The sequence below is a fragment of the Sus scrofa genome, chromosome 10 (assembly GCF_054392235.1).
Source record: "Sus scrofa isolate SSC_HxYL_T2T_F1_AM1 chromosome 10, Sscrofa_HxYL_maternal_Yorkshire_Landrace_v2.0, whole genome shotgun sequence".
In the NCBI taxonomy this organism is placed as follows: domain Eukaryota; kingdom Metazoa; phylum Chordata; class Mammalia; order Artiodactyla; family Suidae; genus Sus; species Sus scrofa.
The window spans coordinates 59912765-59932409 of record NC_139392.1 but is presented as its reverse complement, the minus strand read 5'-3'; the positions used below and the strand labels follow the sequence as shown (position 1 = coordinate 59932409).

Below are 19645 nucleotides of genomic sequence, written 5' to 3'. Positions count from 1 at the left end.
AGTGAGCCATGGTGGCACAGGAGCATGAGCAGATCTGGACTGAAGTCCTAGATTTATCACTCACCAATCATTGACCTTAAAGCAATTAGGGCCTTCCATAGGCAGAATTATTATTGGGATTAAAAAAGAAAATGTAAAGTGACTGGCATGAAGCTGATGCTCAATAATGAGTAGCTTTCATTAAGCTGACAAACATATGCAGGACACTAACTAATTAGAGAACTATCAAAATGTCTACATACAAGAATTCCTGCCACTAATTCACACCTTGATTTTTCCATCTTGGGCACCAGTTGCTAACATTTCTGTATCTCTGCTGAAGCACATGCAGAGGACAGCATCATCCATCATCATAAAGTTATCCTGGGCCTGGTACTTAAGATCCTAAAGGAAACAAGGATAAGCAGTTAGTTATCAAAATTACACAAAAATGCCAGTTACCCCAGGTTGCTACAAACTCAGGATACTGGATTGTGCCAAGTCTAAATCTCCCAGGCAAATAGTAGTGTCATGTACACTGTCCTAAAGAACAACTGATAATGCTGGGAATAACTTCTTTACACAATTCAAATAAATACTGCAAAAAAATACAAACATAATAGCCTATATCTTCTATTTACTCATCCTTTCTAAGCAAAATTCCCCTACAGTTTCATATTGTGCATCTTTAATAAATCTAAATTTATTTATTTTATGGCTATGATGCAAGAAACTGTTTTTTCCTTACTGCCAGCTAACTTTCCTAAAACCATGTATTGACTAATCTGTTATTTTTTTGTATCATCCATTATTGTTCATATTAAAGCATCTTCATTTTTTCTAATTATAAAGTGAGACTGCTTTACAGGAAGTCTATAAAGAAATAAAGTAGGAAGTGAAACTCAAGCATAAATCCACTACCCAGGGAGTGGAATTTAGTACTTTATAATAAAGATTACTTTTCGAATCCATGGTTAGTCAACAAGCAGCTATCTGGGAAAAAGTTAAGTTGGATCTACATCAACTTTATTATCCTGAACAAATCCAGACAGATCTAAAATTAAACATAAAAAGAAACATAAAAGTACTAGAAGAAACTGTAGGAGAAAAGATGGATAAACAATACAAAAAACTGCTAAGCAAAATCATATGCTAAGTCGAAAGACAAAAGTCAAAATTGAAAAATATTTGCAATACATGTTACAAAGGCTGACTTCCTCAAACTATGAAGAGCTCCTACAAATCAGTAAGAAGCAATCCAAAAGAGAAATGACAAAGGATAAAAAGACTTCACATAGTAGGAAATACTGATGGCTTTTCACATATAAAAAAAATTCAACTTCAATCATAATGAGAAACACAATTAGTGCTACAATAAGATTAAATTGGAAATAATAAGCAATTGCTTTACATATACCTAGAATATTGTAGAAACATTACTTAAGAAATTGGTAACCCTGGCTGAACCAAGAAAGGAAATTAAATGGTTTGATAACAAAACTCTTAAATGAATAACTTCTATTTTATAAAAATGTTTTATCAGATACACATATTACCCATTCAAAAAATAAATTTTAAGTGTAAAAAAAGCAGATAATTAAAAACAAGAATAGATAATTCTCCCATTAGAAAAGTTATATACTTAAAATACTTTACCTTCCTGATTTTTCCAGTTGTAAAGTTCCATACTTCAATAAATCCATCAACAGACCCAGTGACCAGATACTGACCATCTGGAGAAAATCGAGCACACTCCACATGTGATTTCTGACCAAACTGTTTCAAACGAAACAATGAAACAGATATATTTTTATCTAGTGATCTTAAAACAATTCCCATTTTAAACTTTTGAGAGCTCTGCCCTAGCATAAAGCCATAGCTAGCCTATACTATGAGTTTTGAAGGGGTATTTCTGTGCACAGAGACAGGGAGATGGCAGATATGTTTTCTTCAACCAGTTTAATGCCTAGCATTTCTACTGAAATTAGTTTGGTTTTCATTTTTTTAATTTTTGGTCTTTTGTCTTTTTAGGGCCGCATCTGCAGCACATGGAGGTTCCCAGGCTAGGGGTCTAAACGGAGCTGTGGCTGCCGGCCTATGCCAGAGCCACAGCAATGCCAAATCTGAGCCACAACTGCGACCTACACCACAGCTCATGGCAATGCTGGATCCTTAACCCACTAAGCGAGGCCAAGGATCGAACCCATGACCTCATGGTTCCTAGTCGGATTGTTTCTGCTGCGCCACAATGGGAACTCCTTTGATTTTTTTAAAATGAAGTTAATATTTCCAATGAAAATCAAAAAAATCACTTTAGCAAGGGACTTAGAACAAATAATCCTAACTCAAACAATAAGTTTTGTTTGTCTGTTTTGTCTTTTTAGAGCCAATCGTGCACGGCACATGGAAGTTCCCAGGCTAGGGGTCCAATCAGAGTTGTAGCCGCCAGCCTATGCCACAGTCATAGCAATGCCAGATCTGAGCTGTGTCTGTGACCTACACCACAGCTCATGGCAATGCGAGATCCTTAACCCACTGAGTGAGGCCGAGGATCAAACCTGCATCCTCCAGGTTACCAGTCAGATTTGTTTCTGCTAAGCCACAACGAGAACTCCAAGAACAAGTTTTTAACCAGAATCAGCCACTGTTAGCATGACTTTCATCTCAACTTAATATGTCATATGTCCCTGTTTTTTGCACCTGGGGGGATTCACTTTTTAAAAATAAATAGGGATTTTCTTACACTATTTGGTAAACAAATTTTCTATCATTTGTTTTGTTTTTTTTTTTTTCTTTCTTTTGCTTTTTAGGGCTGTAGGTGTGGCATCTGGAAGTTCCCAGGCTAGGGGTCAAATCGGAGCTGGAGCTGCCAGCCTACACCACAGCAACACCAAATCCTTAAGCCACTGAGCAGGCCAGGGATCGAACACACACCCTCATGGATAGTAGTTTGATTCGTCACCGCTAAGCCATGATAGGAACTCCTTCATCATTTCTTTTTATGATCTTCATCTTATCAAGTGATAATGTCTGGCTGACTAACTCTAGGGGAACTAATTAGAGCTGATAGACCGTTTGCCTGGGAAATGTACCCTGAGCATTTACCAGCAATGATATTTCCAATAATAGATGAAAACTAGGAACATTAAACACAAGAAAACAGAGAAAATCTCTACTATGAGTTTCATTTTTAATTATCAAAAAAGGAAGTGTTTATAACAGAAAACTTAGTCTAGCAGCATAATTATCACGGATTTCTATTTGTCTCAAGGCTTTAACCACAGTATATAAAAGTGCTGCTCAAAAATATCTTCCTATGCAAGTCAGAACATATATCCAGAAGAGACAAATCCAAAACATTAAGCCAAAGATTTGAAGAATAAGAAATTTTTTTTTTTTTTTTTTTTTTGTCTTTTTGCTATTTCTTTGGGCCGCTCCCGCGGCATATGGAGGTTCCCAGGCTAGGGGTCGAATCGGAGCTGTAGCCACTGGCCTACACCAGAGCCACAGCAACGCAGGATCCGAGCCGTGTCTGCAACCTACACCACAGTTCACGGCAACGCCACCACAGTTCACGGCAACACCGGATCGTTAACCCACTGAGCAAGGGCAGGGACCGAACCTGCAACCTCATGGTTCCTAGTCGGATTCGTTAACCACTGCGCCACGACGGGAACTCCAAGAAATATTTTTAAATCTTATAAATTCAGAGCACAAACCCAGAGAGAAACTTTAATATACAGGAAACGCTGGGGTAGCAAATATGGTTGTAATTCTGGGAATTGCAACAATTACTTGTGTTTTTTCCTAAAAAAGTCACAGGGAAGAAAAACAAACAAACAAAACCCAAGAACCAGCCATTAAGATGATAAAATTATTTTCCTCAAACACCACTCAAGCCCACTCTACAATACACGCCTGATACTCTGCTTAACATGCAGCAGGCAAAAGCACTCATGTTGAATAGGACAAATGTATAGAAAGTACACACAGTTCTTAGTCTGAGGCTTAACAAAGAGGGCAAGCATTCTTTCACATGCACCATCCCTGGGAGGAAGTCCAAAGGGCAGATAATCAGCCAGATGCCCAAAGTATGTCCATGTGGTTATTCATCCAAGGTGTCCCACTGCTGGGCCACAGGGGTACCTCAGTGGTCATTAGCAGCAACCCTGAATGTTGTCAGAGCTGGAGAATGAGTTCTGCTCCCCAACTCAAGCTCCTGGTATAGGGCCTGGCCGAGCGAGCATATGTTGAGTCTCCATCAAATGATTACTGACTGACTGAGTGTCCAAGGATCCTACCTTAATATGCCTGCTCAGCTGTGTAGGAAACTTTTCTTCTTCCACATCTTTGACAGCTGCTTTGCCTCGGAACAAATCTATGGTCATGCCAGGAGGGAGCAATCCCTGGTGTTGCTGCCACTTCAGTGCCTATGAGGAAAGAAATATATAGTAATCCACTTGAATGCTTTTAAGATCTGGTTCTGACTGTTCAGCTGAAGTCCAAAAGGATGAGGTTCACAGGAAAGTGTGAGTCATCCAGACCCAACCATCTTTGGCCATTCAACACAACATAATCTGAGATATTCTGTGTCCTAGGAACACAGGTTGATCTCAGGGTGGAAGGGGACTCTGAGAGCCAACAGGTCCATATTTCTACACTTATTTTCTTATAGGTGTGATTCTTTTTTTGGCTGCACTCATGGCATGGAGAAGTTACCTAGCCCAGGATCAAACCTGCACCACAGCTGTAACCAGAGCCACAGCAATGACAATGCTAGATCCTTAACCTGCTGAACCATGAGGGAATGCCAAGTGTGACTCTTACTATAAACAAAATTTGAAAAACAGAAATCCAACATCTAAACACATCTACTGTTAGCATTTCAGATAATTCACCCCTAACTTGCTACAGCGGAGCTTCTGTTCCCATCCTTCCATTGGAAGTGCATCTCAGATATCCCAATGACTCCTTTCTGACCCTACTCTCCTCCATGCTCTTGGTTGCTTTCAATCATAATAACCACTTGTTGTCTTTTTTTTTAGGGCCACATAGCATGTGGAAGTTTCCAGGCTTGGGGTCTAATTGGAGCTATAGCTGCCGGCCTACACCACAGCCACAGCAATGCAGGATCCCAGCCGCATCTGTGACCTATACCACAGCTCACGGCAACACCGGATCCTTAACCCACTGAGTGAGGCCAGAGATCAAACCCAAGTCCTCATGGATACTGGTCGGGTTGGTTTCCACTAAGCCACAATGGGAACTTCCCACTGGTCTTCTTGAAAATCCTCTCTTAGTTTTCTAACCCTATTCTTCTTGGCTTCCCTTTTTATCTGGTTGTTCCTTTCTCACTTTGCCCTGTTGACTTTAAATATTCCCTATGGCTTCCTTCTCACTTTTTTACTTTTCTAATTCTATTTGCTTCTCCTAGGTAATCTTATTTACATCTGTGGCTTCTCCTACCACTGCAATTTCTGAATCTATAATAGCCCTAGCCAAAACCTTAAGGTTGAGGTTCAGATTCACAAATCCCAGTACCTATACTGGACATCTCCATCTTCTATTACCTATACTGGAAGCTCCCATAGGAACTTCAAAATTAGTACATCCAAAACTGACTGCATGCCTCATCCACAACCTCTAATCCCATCCTAACAAACCTACCCTTCTTTTTATATTCTCTACCAAGTCACTGCAGTCAGAATTCTAAAAGGGCAACCAAGGAGTTCCCACTGTGGCTCAGTAGGTTATGAACCCAATTAGTATTCATGAGGATGAGGGTTAATCCCTGGTCTTGCTCAGTGGGTTAAGGATCCAGCATTGCTGGCCGCAGATGCAGCTTGGATCCTACACTGCTGTGGCTGTGGCGTAGGCCAGCAGCTGCAGCTCCAATTCAACCCCTAGCCTGGGAACTTCCACATGCTGCAGGCGCAGCCCCCCCTCCCCCACCAACCTACCAAAAAAGCCAGTAAATAAATAAAAGGGCAACCAAGAACAAAAGCCTCATTCATTCCTCATACCTAACCAATTACTATGGTAGAACACAAGAGTTTATTTCCACTCTTTATAAACTCCACTAAAGTGGCAATAATTAAGAAAATAAAACCTAACTGCATAAGGTGAGGAGGCCACAAGCAGCAAGCCTAACCACCCCCACAAATTCCTAAAAAGGCTTAGGAATTGAAGGTACCACACACCCCTCAAGGACGAGGCAAGGCATGACGATATGATACAATCTATATAGAGCACAGTTAGCACCTATGATCTCTCCCGAGCCTGGGCATCAGCCTCTAGAGAAGCTGGGTGGCCCATTTTGTGGAAAAGTTGAGATCCTGGGCTTGGGAAAGCAAGGGAGAGCTGAGGGGCAGGGTGCAGGTAAGAAGTTACATGAAAGCAGAAGGATTCAGAGCAAGCTGGTATGCTGAACGAGATTTCTCTACCTTCCACCCCACCTGTATCTTCCAGCCTCTAGCTCCTAGGACCCAGGTCATACCTCCCCCTGGCAGGAAACTAGTGGACTAGTCTCTGGAAAAGCTGACCAGTCCAAGAGAATATATCCACAGATACGGACACACAAGGATCTTCACCCAAACAATCTTATCACTTCCCAAACTCCTCCTCCCATCCTACCTCCACACAGTTTCCAGCTTTTCAGAATTTTACTCTTAAATATGAACCAACAGCCAGGGATCTGAGGAAAGTTTCTAAACATGGGCACCAAAACAAACAGGTGGAAGGAAGGAACGCAAAGAAAATAGGGACAATGCTGGGAGAAAAAACTTTCAAAACTTGAAAAAACCATATACATATGGTTATATATATATATATATATGTATGTATACACACACACACACATATATACATAAGTGTGTGTGTATACATATACACACACACACATATTTTTTTCCAATTCTGTTCATAGTTTATTATAAGATAGGAAATATCATTCCCTGTGCTATACAGTAGTATTCCCCGTCCTATTTCCTTGTTGTTTCCCAGTAAGTATTTCTGAATAGTGGTCTCCAACCTCAGGTGGCTTTTAGCACCAGCAATTTTTTGGCTATAAGCAATATTTATGTAAAGATGATAATGTAAACACTGAACTGATTTAACCAAATGTTAAAGATATAAATATACGGAAAATCTAGAGGAAGAATGTATGCATGTTGTAGTGAGTAAGTATGAGATAAATCATCTTCCAGTAGCTACTGTCTGAAAAAAAATTTTTTTAAATCACAATATGATATTATAAGCATGATATTCAGCTATGAGATAAATGCCAAGAGAATTAAAAATGAGTGCAGCAAAGTAAGAAGGTGGAGAAGGGCAGATGGGACTATTTTTTCACTGAAAGCCTTTAAGTACTACTAAATTATACACATCTTTTACTTTGATAAAAAGTAAATTAAGGAGCTCTTCTTGTGGCTCAGTGGTTAACGAACCCAACTAGCATCCATGAGGATATAGGTTCAATCCCTGGCCTTGCTCAGTGGGTTAAGGATCTTGCGTTGCTATGGCTGTGGCGTAGGCCAGTGGCTACAGCTCCAATTTGATCCCTAGCCTGGGAACTTCCATATGCCACGGGTACAGCCCTAAAAGGCAAAAAAAAAAAAAAAAAAAAAAAGAAAAGAAAAAAGCAGCTTAATTTTGAATTTCAGAATCTCTGCAAGCCTGTAATGAATAGCTTTTTGGCCCTTTTCAAAAGGCAGATTTAGTGCACAGAGTCTATCTGTATCTCCATTAATCACTTGTGCCCTATGCTATTTATAAAACATTTATTACTCTAGGTAGCTTTAATAAATGCTAGTAATACTACTATTAGTAGTATTACTATGCTAGTAATGCTGCTGCTGCTGCTACTATGCTAGTAGTACTACTAGTAATGCTAATAATACTACTAGTAGTAATAATGCTAGTAATGCTACAACTACTACTAAAAAAAAAAAAAAAAGAAACCCCACCAGCAGTTCCAATTTACTGAGTGTTTATAAGGTGCCAGGCAATATATAGTTGCTTTAAGTGCATTTTATCTCATTCTCATTTAATCCTTACTCCAACACCAAGATGAGTAAATGGGATCAGAAAAGTTAGGTAATGTGCCCAAGACCACATAACTGTAAGTGAGAGAGCTCAGACTCTAACTATGGTAAACATTTGCTCCAACTTGTTTCAGACAGTGTTTGTTTCAGACAGTGTTCTGGCATGATGATCAAAAGTACTCTCAAAGTAGTAGACCAGACAGGATGATTAACTTCCATGGTTACCCTAATTCTATCTCTAAAATGTATGTACGCCCTTAAACACTAATCTATACTGCCATCCCCAGGAAAGATGAGGGTGGGACACATGACTGCTGGTATAAGCAGTTCCATAGGTAGTTCCCAATTCTTAGGCTGTCTGATTTCTTTAGCCCATACATACAGTCTATGTATAGGAAACACTACCAGGAGTTCAGAGTAACCTCAGTTTTACAGACTTTAATTACCTGACCCAGCAACGCCATGAGACGAGATGGAGGTACCACGCTGACTTCCCCAGCTAAGGCCTGGGCAATTGCCGCTCTTCTTTTCTCTTTGCTACTTCCATCAGGGTATGCCTGAAAAAGGAGAGGGAATAGCATCATTTCCAAAAAATGGCAAAAGATGCGAATGTGCTTATTTTTTAAAAAGTGACAATAATTAAGCAGAAACATTCAAAAAGGAAAACAGAGGTAGTTCCCACTGTGGCACAGTAGGTCAAGGATCCAGCATTGTCTCTGCGGTGGCACAAGTTCAATCAATGGCCCAGGGTAGCGGGTTAAGGATCCACGGTAGGTCACAGCTACGGCTCGGATTTAATCCCTGGCCTGGGAACTTCCACAAGCAACAAGTACAAATGAAAAAGAAAAAAACAAAAAACAAACAAAAAAGGAAAACATAAAAAGAAACTACCTAGTTAAACAAAGAATTAATTAAATCAGTTAGTTTCTAAAAAACTTCTCAATACTATCCACAGGCATTTCAGAAATATGAGCACAGCAATAATGAACCCAACTAGCATCTATGAGGACATGGGTTCAATCCCCAGCCTTGCTCAGTGGGTTAAGGTCCTGGTGTTGCCATGAGCTGTGCTGGAGGTCACAGATGTGGCCTGGATCTTGCACTGCTGTGCCTGTGGCACAGGTTGGCAGCTACAGCTTCTATTGGACCGCAAGCCTAGGAACTTCCATATGCTGCACATGCTGCTCTAAAAAGTAATTAAAAAAAAAAAAAAAAAACTGAGGTCAGCCAACCCACACTGTTATTTCTGAAAAGAGTCCAAGTAAACTACATCAAAGCCAGAGTTGTTTTCCCAGTTTTTGAAAAATCTGTACAGCCAAGGATTCTTTTATATTCTTTTTTTTTTTTGTCTTTTTGCCATTTCTTGGGCCGCTCCTGCGGCATGTGGAAGTTCCCAGGCTAAGGGTCCAATCAGAGCTATAGCCGCCAGCCTATGCCAGAGCCACAGCAACATGGGATCCGAGCCGTGTCTGCAACCTACACCACAGGTCATGGCAACGCTGGATCGTTAACCCACTGAGCAAGGGCAGGGATCGAACCCGCCACCTCATGGTTCCTAGTCAGATTTGTTAACCACTGCGCCACAACGGGAACTCCCCTTTTATATTCTTTAGTAATTTCTTTCAGTCAAATGACACTCAGCCCAGAAGTTATTCATCACCTCTAATTTAAATCCTGTCCTGGAAATCTAAACTCCTCCCTTTATCCTCATGGTTTCTGAGTTTACCTTAACTTCCCATTATCCAGTGCGTAGTAAACTCTTCTTCCTCCTGTTTAGACAAGCTTCTGGTAAAAGGTTGGGTGAGAATGAAACTCTCTCTATATAGTTAGTTAGTTAGTTATGGTTTTACGAAAATAAAAGAATATCAACCACCATGCTCTAACAGTAAGCATAATCAACCGAGAATCCAAAACACAAGCTTTTAAGAACTAAAAAAACTGGAAGGAAACTGCAATTGTCAGGGGCAAGGGACAAAAATTCAAAGTGCACATACCAGCAGTAAGGCAGGGCTTCAGTGCCAGTTAAGTACTGGAGCTAATGTGGAAATGACACCAGAAGAAACTTTCTGCATCCTTACTAATCAACACATAATCCTATAAAATGGGCTATGTGGGAGGGAAGGCCCTCAAATACTGAGAGAACTGAACAAGATGATTCTCTTTAATATATGCAAATTCCAACCAATGTAAATCAACAGAAAAGTACCATTTTCAAAAATTCAATCAAAATCACAAAAAGTAAGCAACCATAATGGAAAAAATAAAAATAATTAATAAAAAAAAAATCACAAAAAGTATCCAATAAAATGATTTAAAAAAGATTACACTGGGAGTTCCCATCGTGGCGCAGTGGTCAACGAATCCGACTAGGAACCATGAGGTTGCGGGTTCGGTCCCTGCCCTTGCTCAGTGGGTTAACGATCCGGCGTTGCCGCGAGCTGTGGTGTAGGTTGCAGGCGCGGCTCGGATCCCGCGTTGCTGTGGCTCTGGCGTAGGCCGGTGGCTACAGCTCCGATTGGACCCCTAGCCTGGGAACCTCCATATGCCGCGGGAGCGGCCCTAGAAATAGCAACAACAACAGCAGACAAAAGACAAAAAGACAAAAAAAAAAAAAAAAAAAAAAAAAAAAAAGATTACACTGGAGTTCCTGCTGGGGTGCAATGGGATCAGTGGGGGGATCGGTGGTACTGCTGCAGCTCCAGGATACAGGTCTGATTTCCAGCCTTAACATAGCATGTTAAGGATCCAGCATTGCCACAGTTGTGGCATAGGTCACAACTGTAGCTCAGGTAAGATCCCTGGCCCAGGAACTCCATATGCCATGGGGGAGCCAAAAAAGGAAAAAGAAAAAAAAAAAAAAAAAAAAAAAAAAAAAACCCACAGTACTAAATGTTTTCAAAGTTAACAACGGTTTCATTTCATTAACACAGTCATACCTCTCGAGGATCAAAATAAGACCTGGCCAAGAGGTTTTCCAGATGAATATACCGCTCTGGCTGTGTCTGTTTCAACATGATCATTGGGTCGGTCTGTCTCAGAAGAGATCTAGCAGCACCCAATTCACGGAGCTCTATCAATTCTAAAACAACCTGGATAATTCAAAGAAAATGACTGTTTCAACACACTCTCCTGTAACATTTCTTTTTCAGCACAGCTTCTGACACAGATATAGCCTGCCAAAGTGATTTCCAAATCAAAAATCAGGAAACGTCCCTTCTCCTTTTCACAAGCAGTTTCAGGTAGACAACTCAAGTAATTATAAAGTACTAACTTCAGTCCTTTAACGTCTATCCTTCATTTTTAATCTACCAATCTCCTCTTTCCGCAGGACTCTCATTGAAAATACAGATGCTAAAGTAAACTAAACATGGGAACATCTCCATAAGCTGCAGAGAAACCTTTCTCCAGTTACCAAAATTTTCTTTTGGGAATTATTAAACTTCAGTGGCGTGAAAAGAAACAAACCCACTTCCCTATTTTTCCTTCAAATTACACTACATTCTAATTTCCAGAAAGTCCACTCTGTTGGGTTGTATAGTAAATAATTTTATGATCTATATCTCGGTTTCCCAGCACAGAGCTTCTAAAAACCTTGGAATTTCCCCAGTGATAGGAATCTGTTATTCATGAGCTGCATCACACCTTAGCGCTAAGGAGATGGCTCAGGATAGGGGCTGGTTACCAGAAAAACCAACCATGTGATTGCAGGGTTGATGCTTCGAGCCAGCTGGAGAGGGTTGAGGTACGGGAGACTGAGTGAAAGCCCCCCAAAATCTCAATGGAGCTTCCTGGTTGGTGCATACTTTGATGTGCCAGATGAGAGGCAATCCCTGATCCCATATGGTTCAGTATCCTCACAAACCTCACCCTACATGTCTCTTCATTCAGCTGGTCCTGATCTGTCCTCTTGATAATAAAACTGCATCAACGGTACACTGACTTCCTGAGTTGTCATTCTGGTGAATTACGGATTCTGAGAGAGTCATAGGGACCCTCCAATTTGTAGCCAGTTGGTCAGAAATGTGGATGGCCCGAGATCCCAACGTGTGGCTGGTATCTAAAGTAAAGACAATCTCGTGGAAGACTGAGCCCTTAACTTGCGGGGTCTACACTAACTGGGTAGTTGGTGTCAGAACTAAATTGCAGTATACTAGTTGGTGTCAGCACGGTTGATACTAGAATAGTTCATTTAATGGTCACTTAAATCATTTCAGTTTAGAGAAATCTTGGCTTTTCCAAGAAAAGAGATAAAAATACAGAGCAGCACTCAAGCTTTGACAGTATAATTTTAAGGGCTGTTATAGCTCTATAATGCTGGACGGAAAGCTCACAGATGCTTTCCAGCCAGGGAGCCCACAACAAATCAACTGACAGGGATCAGCATCATCACCTCTACTCTTACCTGTTCATAGAGGTCAATGAGGGTTTTGTCTGGCAATTTCAGAGACTGTATAGCCTGTAAAACAGTATCCCAATGGCCGCTATTTATGTCAGCCACAAAACTCTCAATGCTGTCCACGGTATTCAGAGACACAGTAGTCTCTTCCTGTAAGGTGGCTAAGGCCCGGTGTAAACTGTTCTCCTTTAGGTACTGCATGATAAGACGGATCACACTGAAAGAAGAAAGCAAGTCATTCAGCTCAGGGATCCTGACTCACTAAAGAGGCCACAAAATAAAGCCCACCACAGTTTATTTCTCCTCAAAACATCCTCCCTTCACTACCTATTTTCCCTTTCTTTTCTTTTTTTAGGCAAGAAATAGATTTATTAAGATAAGACACTTATGGGGAGTTCCAGTCATGGCTCAGTGGTGAGCAAATCCTACTGGGAACCATGAGGTTGCAGGTTCGATCCCTGGCCTCACTCAGTGGGTTAAGGATCCGGCATTGCTATGAGCTATGGTGCAGGTCGCAGACATGGCTCGGATACCGAGTTGCTGTGGCTCTGGCATAGGCTAGCAGCTACAGCTCCAATTGAACCCCTAGCCTGGGAACCTCCATATGCTGTGGGTGCAGCCCTGAAAAGACAAAAAAGAAAAAAAAGATAAGAGCTTGTGGAGTTCCTGCCACAGCTCAGCAGAAACGAATCTGACTAGTGACCATGGTGATGCAGGTTCAATCCCTGGCCTCGCTCAGTGGGGTAAAGATCTGGCCTTCGCAGATGTGGCTCAAATCCCAAGTTCCTGTGGCTATGGCACAGGCTGGCAGCTGCAGCTGCGATTGGACCCTTAGCCTGGGAACCTCCATATGCCGCGAGTGTGGCTATAAAAAGACCAAAAAAAAAAAAAAAAGATAAAAAGCTTGTGAGAAATGCAAGCAGGCAGGAAAGGAGGCTCTGCCTTCCACTTCTTTATCATGTGAGTAAAACTTTCCCCCCAAAAAATCACAGAATCTAAGTTACAAGAGACCTTGGGGATCATCCAGTCCTACCTCCAACTCAGAAATATAAGAACTAGGGTTCGGAAAAGGGAATAATTTGCCCAATGTCTCACAGTCAGCTAGAAAGGAAGTCAGTACCAAGGAGATTCTCTTATTTTCAAGGCCAGGGATCTTTTCATTATGTCAAATTTCTTTCTTTCTTTCTTTTGTTTTTTAGGGCCACACCTGGGGCATGGAAGTTCCCAGGCTGGGGTTCAAATTGGAGCTACAGCTGTTGCCAGATCTGAGCCACGTCTGTGACTTACACCAGAGTACACAGCAATGCCGCTTAACCCACTGATCGAGACCAGGAATCAAACCTGCATCCTCATAAATCCTAGTCAGGTTTGTTAACTGATGAGTCATGAAGGGAACTCCCGAATTTTCTCATTAATTCATATGATTACACTGTTAGACACCTTAGTAAAATATTTTACACCTAACCTAGTCATTGACACAAAATACTCTAAATAATTGGATGATCTAGTCCTTTTTTTTTGCTTTTCATGGCTGCACTTGCAGCACATGGAGGTTCCCAAGCCAGGGGTCAAATCAGAACTACAGGTGCCGGCCTACACCACAGCTCAAGGCAACATCAGATCCTTAATCCACTAATCAAGGCCAGGGATCGAACCTGCAACCTCATGGTTCCTAGTCTGATTTTGGTCCTAAAAAGCACAAACACACAAAGAAAGAAATTTTCAAGATACGTGAAATAAAAACACTGTGGATTCAGTTTCCCAAGAGGACCCAACAACTTCCAAATACTGAGAGAACAAGCAACAATTTTCAGCATGTGACAGAAAACTTACAGGCCATTTATAGTTAAATATATATAGTTAAACCTTGATCTTGGGCTTACTATTAAGGAGTCTGGTGCTGAATTTGTTCACATAGACAGTAAAAGTTCACTGCACAATGCTATGATACACTTTTTCTTTTGCCTTAAAAGCTCCTATGTGGCTCACACTGTTATTTCTACTTGACAGCACTTGTATAGGGGGTCACACTGTCCTGACTGGAAGGGGTTTCAGATCGTAATTTAATCAATTCTCTTTCCCAGGAGAGAAACAATAATCAAAAAGTAACAACTGATGTTTATTATGTGTTTACTATATACCAGGGACTATTCTAAGCATTTTGGATTCATTTACCCTCAAAACAACCCTATGAGGGAGTTCCTGCTGTGGTGCAGTGGATTAAGAATACAACTGCAGGAGTTCCCAGCATGGCTCAGAGGAATCGAACCCAACTAGTATTCATGAGGATGCAGGTTAGATCTCTGGCCTCAATCAGTGGGTGGGAGATCTGGCGTTGCTGTGACTATGGTGTAGGTCACAGACTTGGCGCAGATCCGGCATGGCTGTGGCTGTGGTGTAGGCTGGTGGCTACAGCTCCAATTTGACCCTAGCATGGGAACTTCCATATGCCTCAGGTTCGACCCTAAAAAGGAAAAAAAAAAAAAAAGAATCCAACTGCAGCAGCTCAGGTTGTTTCAGCAGCACTGGCCTGGTGCAGTGGGTTAAAGGATCCAGCGTTGCCACAGCTGCAGCTCGGATTCAATCCCCGGCCCAGGAATGTCCATATGTCACAGGTACTGCCTTTAAAAAAACAAACAAACAAACAAACCCAGAGTTCCCGTCATGGCACAGTGGAAACGAATCCGGGAGGTTGCAGGTTCGATCCCTGGCCTTGCTCAGTGGGTTAAGGATCCGGCGTTGCCGTGAGCTGTGGTGTAGGTCGCAGATGCAGCTAGGATCTGGTGTTGCTATGGCTGTGGTATAGGCTGGCAGCTGTAGCTCCAATTAGACCCCTAGCCTGGGAACCTCCAAATGCTGCTGCCGTTGGGGCCCTAAAAGCACAAAAGGCAAAAAACAAAACAAAAACCTATAAAGATGGCATTACTCTTATGTCCATTTTACGTGAGGATGTGACCAAGTAACAGAGATAAATGGAAAAAAAAAAAGATTCAAACTGGCAGTGTGGCAGGTAGCATCGATCCCAGACAGGAAAGCAAACACCTTTTTTTTTTTTTTTTATCATTTTTGGCGGCCCTGAGCCATATGGAGTTTGTAGATCAGGGATCAGATCGGAGCTGCAGCTGTGACCTATGGCAATGGGATCCTTTAACCCACTGTGACGGAGACTGAACCTGTGTCCTGGTGCTGCAGAGACAATGTCAATCCTGTTGTACCACAGCAGGAACTCCCCAAATACCCTCTTAAAAACAGTTCCTGCAGGAGTTCCCTGATGGCCTGAGGATTTGGGGTTGCCACTGCTGTGGCTCGGGTTCAATCCCTGGCTTCCATAGGACACTTCCACTTACACTCCTAATATGAGACTCCATCCTTGCAAAGAACTCAAATTTGATATAACCAAAATCAAATTCACTTCCTCAAACACAATGTAATACACAAAGAGCTAAAAGCTTTGGAGATAGGCTGGGATTTCAATCAGAGTTCTTTCACTAACTGTGACTTGCAGACAAGTCAATTAACATCTCTTTGCCTGTTTCCTCATCTGTTAAGAAAAATACCTACCCTGTAGGATTGATCAAAGGGATTGACTACAACACATAGTGTAACTAGCATAGAGAATACTTAGTAAATAGCAGCAATTACTGATCACAAAAACATGCTGCAGCTCAAGGCTGGGAGGATGGTCAGTGCCCGATTTTATTCAGGCCCCAAAGGGTGGATTCCTTTCCAACTCCTGCCATAACTGTCTTCACTGTCCATCTTTGCTTTATTTTTCTCCACAACACTTACAGCCATCTGCTAAGCCTATCTTACTTACTGATTTTGTCTGCTGTCTGCCTTCCCCATCACAATGTACTTTCCCTAAGAGCAAGGGTTATTGTCTGTTTCGTTCACTACTACAGTCCCAGGGGCTAGAACAAATATACACAGTAGATCTCAGTATTTGCTAAATGAATAAACCTCCCTTTCTCCTATGGCAGATCTTCAGGACAAGTCCTCTCCTTTACACTCAGGACACAAATGTTGTCTGCTGACTTAACTACTAAGCGTTGGCAAGAACAAGGTGGAGGATGGAGTCCTGGAGAAGTTTACTGAAGACTTTCTTCAATCATTCGTTAGTCCCCCTCTCTCCCAAATCTATCATTCTCCTTGCCCAGTCTCCAAATTCTGTCCCTCCTTTGTGACTACAGAGCTCACACGCTAAATAAAATTCAGCGCCAGACAGAACCTGATAAAATAGTCGTTCATTCATTCTAAAAGCAATTATTGAGCCTTTACGATGGGCTGGGAATTGGGACTATAATGCAAACGAGTCCCTAGGAGCTATACAGGTTAGTAGGATGGGCAGAAAAACGGTGACGATACCAAAAGCTGTGCAGAAGAAAAGCAAAGGACGGTGCACGCACAGGGGAGGAAACCACCACGGTGTTCGATGGGGACGGGAAGAGATGGATGGCGTCGAGCCCAGCCCCCTTGTGCTGATAGACCGGAATCCAAATAGGATGGCTAATTTGCTCAGTTACAAGGTACAGCAGAAGTTGGCGAGGGCTAGAATTCAGGTTTTCCAGGAGTCTCCTTCCCCCAGCCCCGCGCCACCTTCCACAGGGCTTTGGGCTTCTCATCTGCTACCTCTCTGTAGGTCCACCTCCAAGGTAGCCAGATCCCAAAAGCTTCTTTATAGGAAAGGAAATGCCCCTCCGCTCCCCAGCCTCTCGGACGCCTCCCCCGAGCAGCTTCCACCACCTCCCACTCCCACCCCCGCAACCCTCTGCCTCCCGGCCCCGGCCACTTCGGTAACATTCCCACTGCAGGACTCACTCCGAGGACTCGATTTCGATCGACATGGCTCTAGCTTCCGGAGCGCAGGCCTCACTCCACTCTAAGGCCCAGCCGCGCAACGCACCAACGACACCTCCGGCGGCCCCTATACGTCACTTCCGCTCGACGTCAGACGCAGGCTCTGGGCGCGGTCTGTACGGAAGAGGAGCGTGGAGTACGTGAGGGGCGGAGCTTCAACTCTTCTGTCGAGAGTTGGAACATAGGCACCGGCTCCTATAGAATTCTTTCTTTTTCTTGGAGGGGAAGTTATCCTTAAAGGACTGGTTTTAAAATTTTTCTTTTTTGGTTTACTTTTTAATTAGTTGACTAGATTTAAAGGTATAGTTGGATTGGGAGTTCCCGCTGTGGCGCAGTGGGTTGAGAACCTGACTGCTGCAGTTAAGGTTGCTGAGGAGGCATGGGTTCAAAACTAGCGCAGAGCATAGGTTACAGCTGCGGCTCGGAATCAGTCCCTGGTTCCGGAACTTCCATACGCCATGAGTGTAGCCAATAAAAAAAGAGTTGGATTTACAATACATCTCTGGGAGATTAAGACATTGGAAACCAGTGGCCCAGTTAGCAACATTTGTAGAAGAGTTCATTAAGTTTAAGTGAATAAATGAAAGATTTTAAAGCCAAAACACATTTAAATTAATCTGATTAAGTTTGGGCCTTAGGGATTTGCATATTCACTTCTTCGAAAGAGCTAGATTACTTGTAGCATTTCCAACTAAGTATTTACTTGAAAATGGTTTCACAACAGTGATGCAATTACAGGAAAACCGACGAAGGCAAATACAAATATGTAAAAGGAGATTTGCGACTTCTTTTAATAGACTTTAAGCCATACGTAATTAAATTAGCAGAGACAACTGAAAAGTAGAGATATTAATGAATTTCATGTAGGTTATTTTTTTAAATATTTTTTTGCCATCCTTTGTAATTTTTAAAAAAATATTTGCAGCACAATGGTAAGAAATCTGTGTTGTAAAATTTATATTTTTAAGCCATTCCCACAGCATGTGAAATTCTCAGGGCCAGGAACTGAACCCCAGGGGGATCTGTAACAGCAGTGACAACACCAGATCCTTAACCCACTGAGCCACCAGGGAACTCCTGACTTTTAATCTCTGATTGACAGCCAATGCTCAGCATCACAAACTATCCTCATCCATGTTTCCTCTGTAACAGCAGATTTGACTATGACATTTGTTACTTTATATAATCAAACTGCACTCTTTACCTAGTTAGGAAGTTTCTTCCCCCACTAAACTAGTTGCTTATGTAAATCTTCTGTATCCCAACTATATAACCCATCAATTTCCATATCATTCCCATACCCAAAGCATAAGCTTTATTACCTTGCTGATCCCTTATTAGCAATTTGATAAACTGTGACAATTGCTAAATATCAACTTGTCTAGGATATTTCATTTTTTGGTTTATTTTGTTTTTGTCTTTTTTTTTTGGAGGGGGGTGCTGCAGCCACAGCATATGGAGAGTCCCAGACTAGGGGTTGAATCAGAGCTGTAGCTGCCGGCCTATGCCACAGCAACGCTAGCTCCTTAACCCACTGAGCAAGGCCAGGGATTGAACCTGCATCCTCATGGATGCTAGTCAGATTCATTTCTGCTGCACCACAATGGGAACTCCTAGAATATTTCATTTTTATCACTAGACAAATGAGGTCTCTCACATCTCTCCACCTGTACATGGATAAAGAACCTCAAACAGGCACACAACACAGACAATTTCTAACCTCTAAAAGGAAGATGAATACACTGCACACTCAAGAGCTGGGTCACAGCCTCCTAGACCTAATTTCTGGTTAATAAACAGCCTAGAGTGACCCCAAGGGAAATCCAGTCTCCTGATCACGTCCCCTTTCCAGAAAGCTGGCCCTTCCCAGAAGTGCATGTCTCTGCAATTCGTCTCCTTAATCCAGCAGAGGGCAGGCCAACCACAGGAAAGCTGCCATTGTAAACTAGGCTAACAGGTGTCCAGATAGTTGTTAAAAAGGAGAGGTGTATGGGAGAGAGATCCCCAATAAGATGGGCAAAGGAAGTAGAAGGCAAGGTCAATATTTAGGTGCTAAAATTGGGCAACTGTTTGTCCCTTTCTCCTAGGTTAGACCCATTTTATCGAACATGATAACAAGGCAAAGTCTAGAGAAAAATTATCGCATAATTCTACCTGCTCATGGCAAGACATGACTCAGAGTTCTTCTAACTCAACCTCCACTTTTTTTTAATTTTTTATTTTTTTAATTTATTTTTTCCCACTGTACAGCAAGGGGATCAAGTTATCCTTACATGTATATATTTCTTTCCCCACCCTTTGTTCTGTTGCAGTATGAGTATCTAAACATAGTTCTCAATGCTACTCAGCAGGATCTCCTTGTAAATCTATT

The 19645-nt window shown here is 42.0% G+C and overlaps 2 protein-coding genes across 4 annotated transcripts in view; one reads left to right on the top strand and one right to left on the bottom strand.

The window, feature by feature from the left end:
* The window catches only part of SMU1 (SMU1 DNA replication regulator and spliceosomal factor), a 29889-nt gene extending 12591 nt beyond the window's left edge, over nucleotides 1–17298 (bottom strand). Inside the window, exons 1-7 of one of the 3 annotated variants that reach the window (XM_084978732.1) lie at nucleotides 17236–17298; nucleotides 12424–12634; nucleotides 10659–11110; nucleotides 8468–10347; nucleotides 4281–4409; nucleotides 1636–1755; nucleotides 268–384 (exon numbers count right to left, since the gene is read on the bottom strand). In XM_084978732.1, the coding sequence (XP_084834858.1) occupies nucleotides 268–384; nucleotides 1636–1755; nucleotides 4281–4409; nucleotides 8468–8674 (573 nt within the window). In that variant the 5' untranslated portion in view covers nucleotides 8675–10347; nucleotides 10659–11110; nucleotides 12424–12634; nucleotides 17236–17298. 3 annotated transcript variants of the gene reach the window in all.
* LOC146399458 (uncharacterized) lies at nucleotides 12755–17324 on the top strand. The gene is made up of 2 exons (XM_084979906.1): nucleotides 12755–12866; nucleotides 14712–17324. Exon 2 carries the CDS (start codon nucleotides 16758–16760, stop codon nucleotides 17298–17300), a length of 543 nt encoding a protein of 180 aa, XP_084836032.1. The 5' UTR covers nucleotides 12755–12866; nucleotides 14712–16757; the 3' UTR covers nucleotides 17301–17324.
* The last annotated feature ends 2321 nt before the right edge of the window (nucleotides 17325–19645 follow it).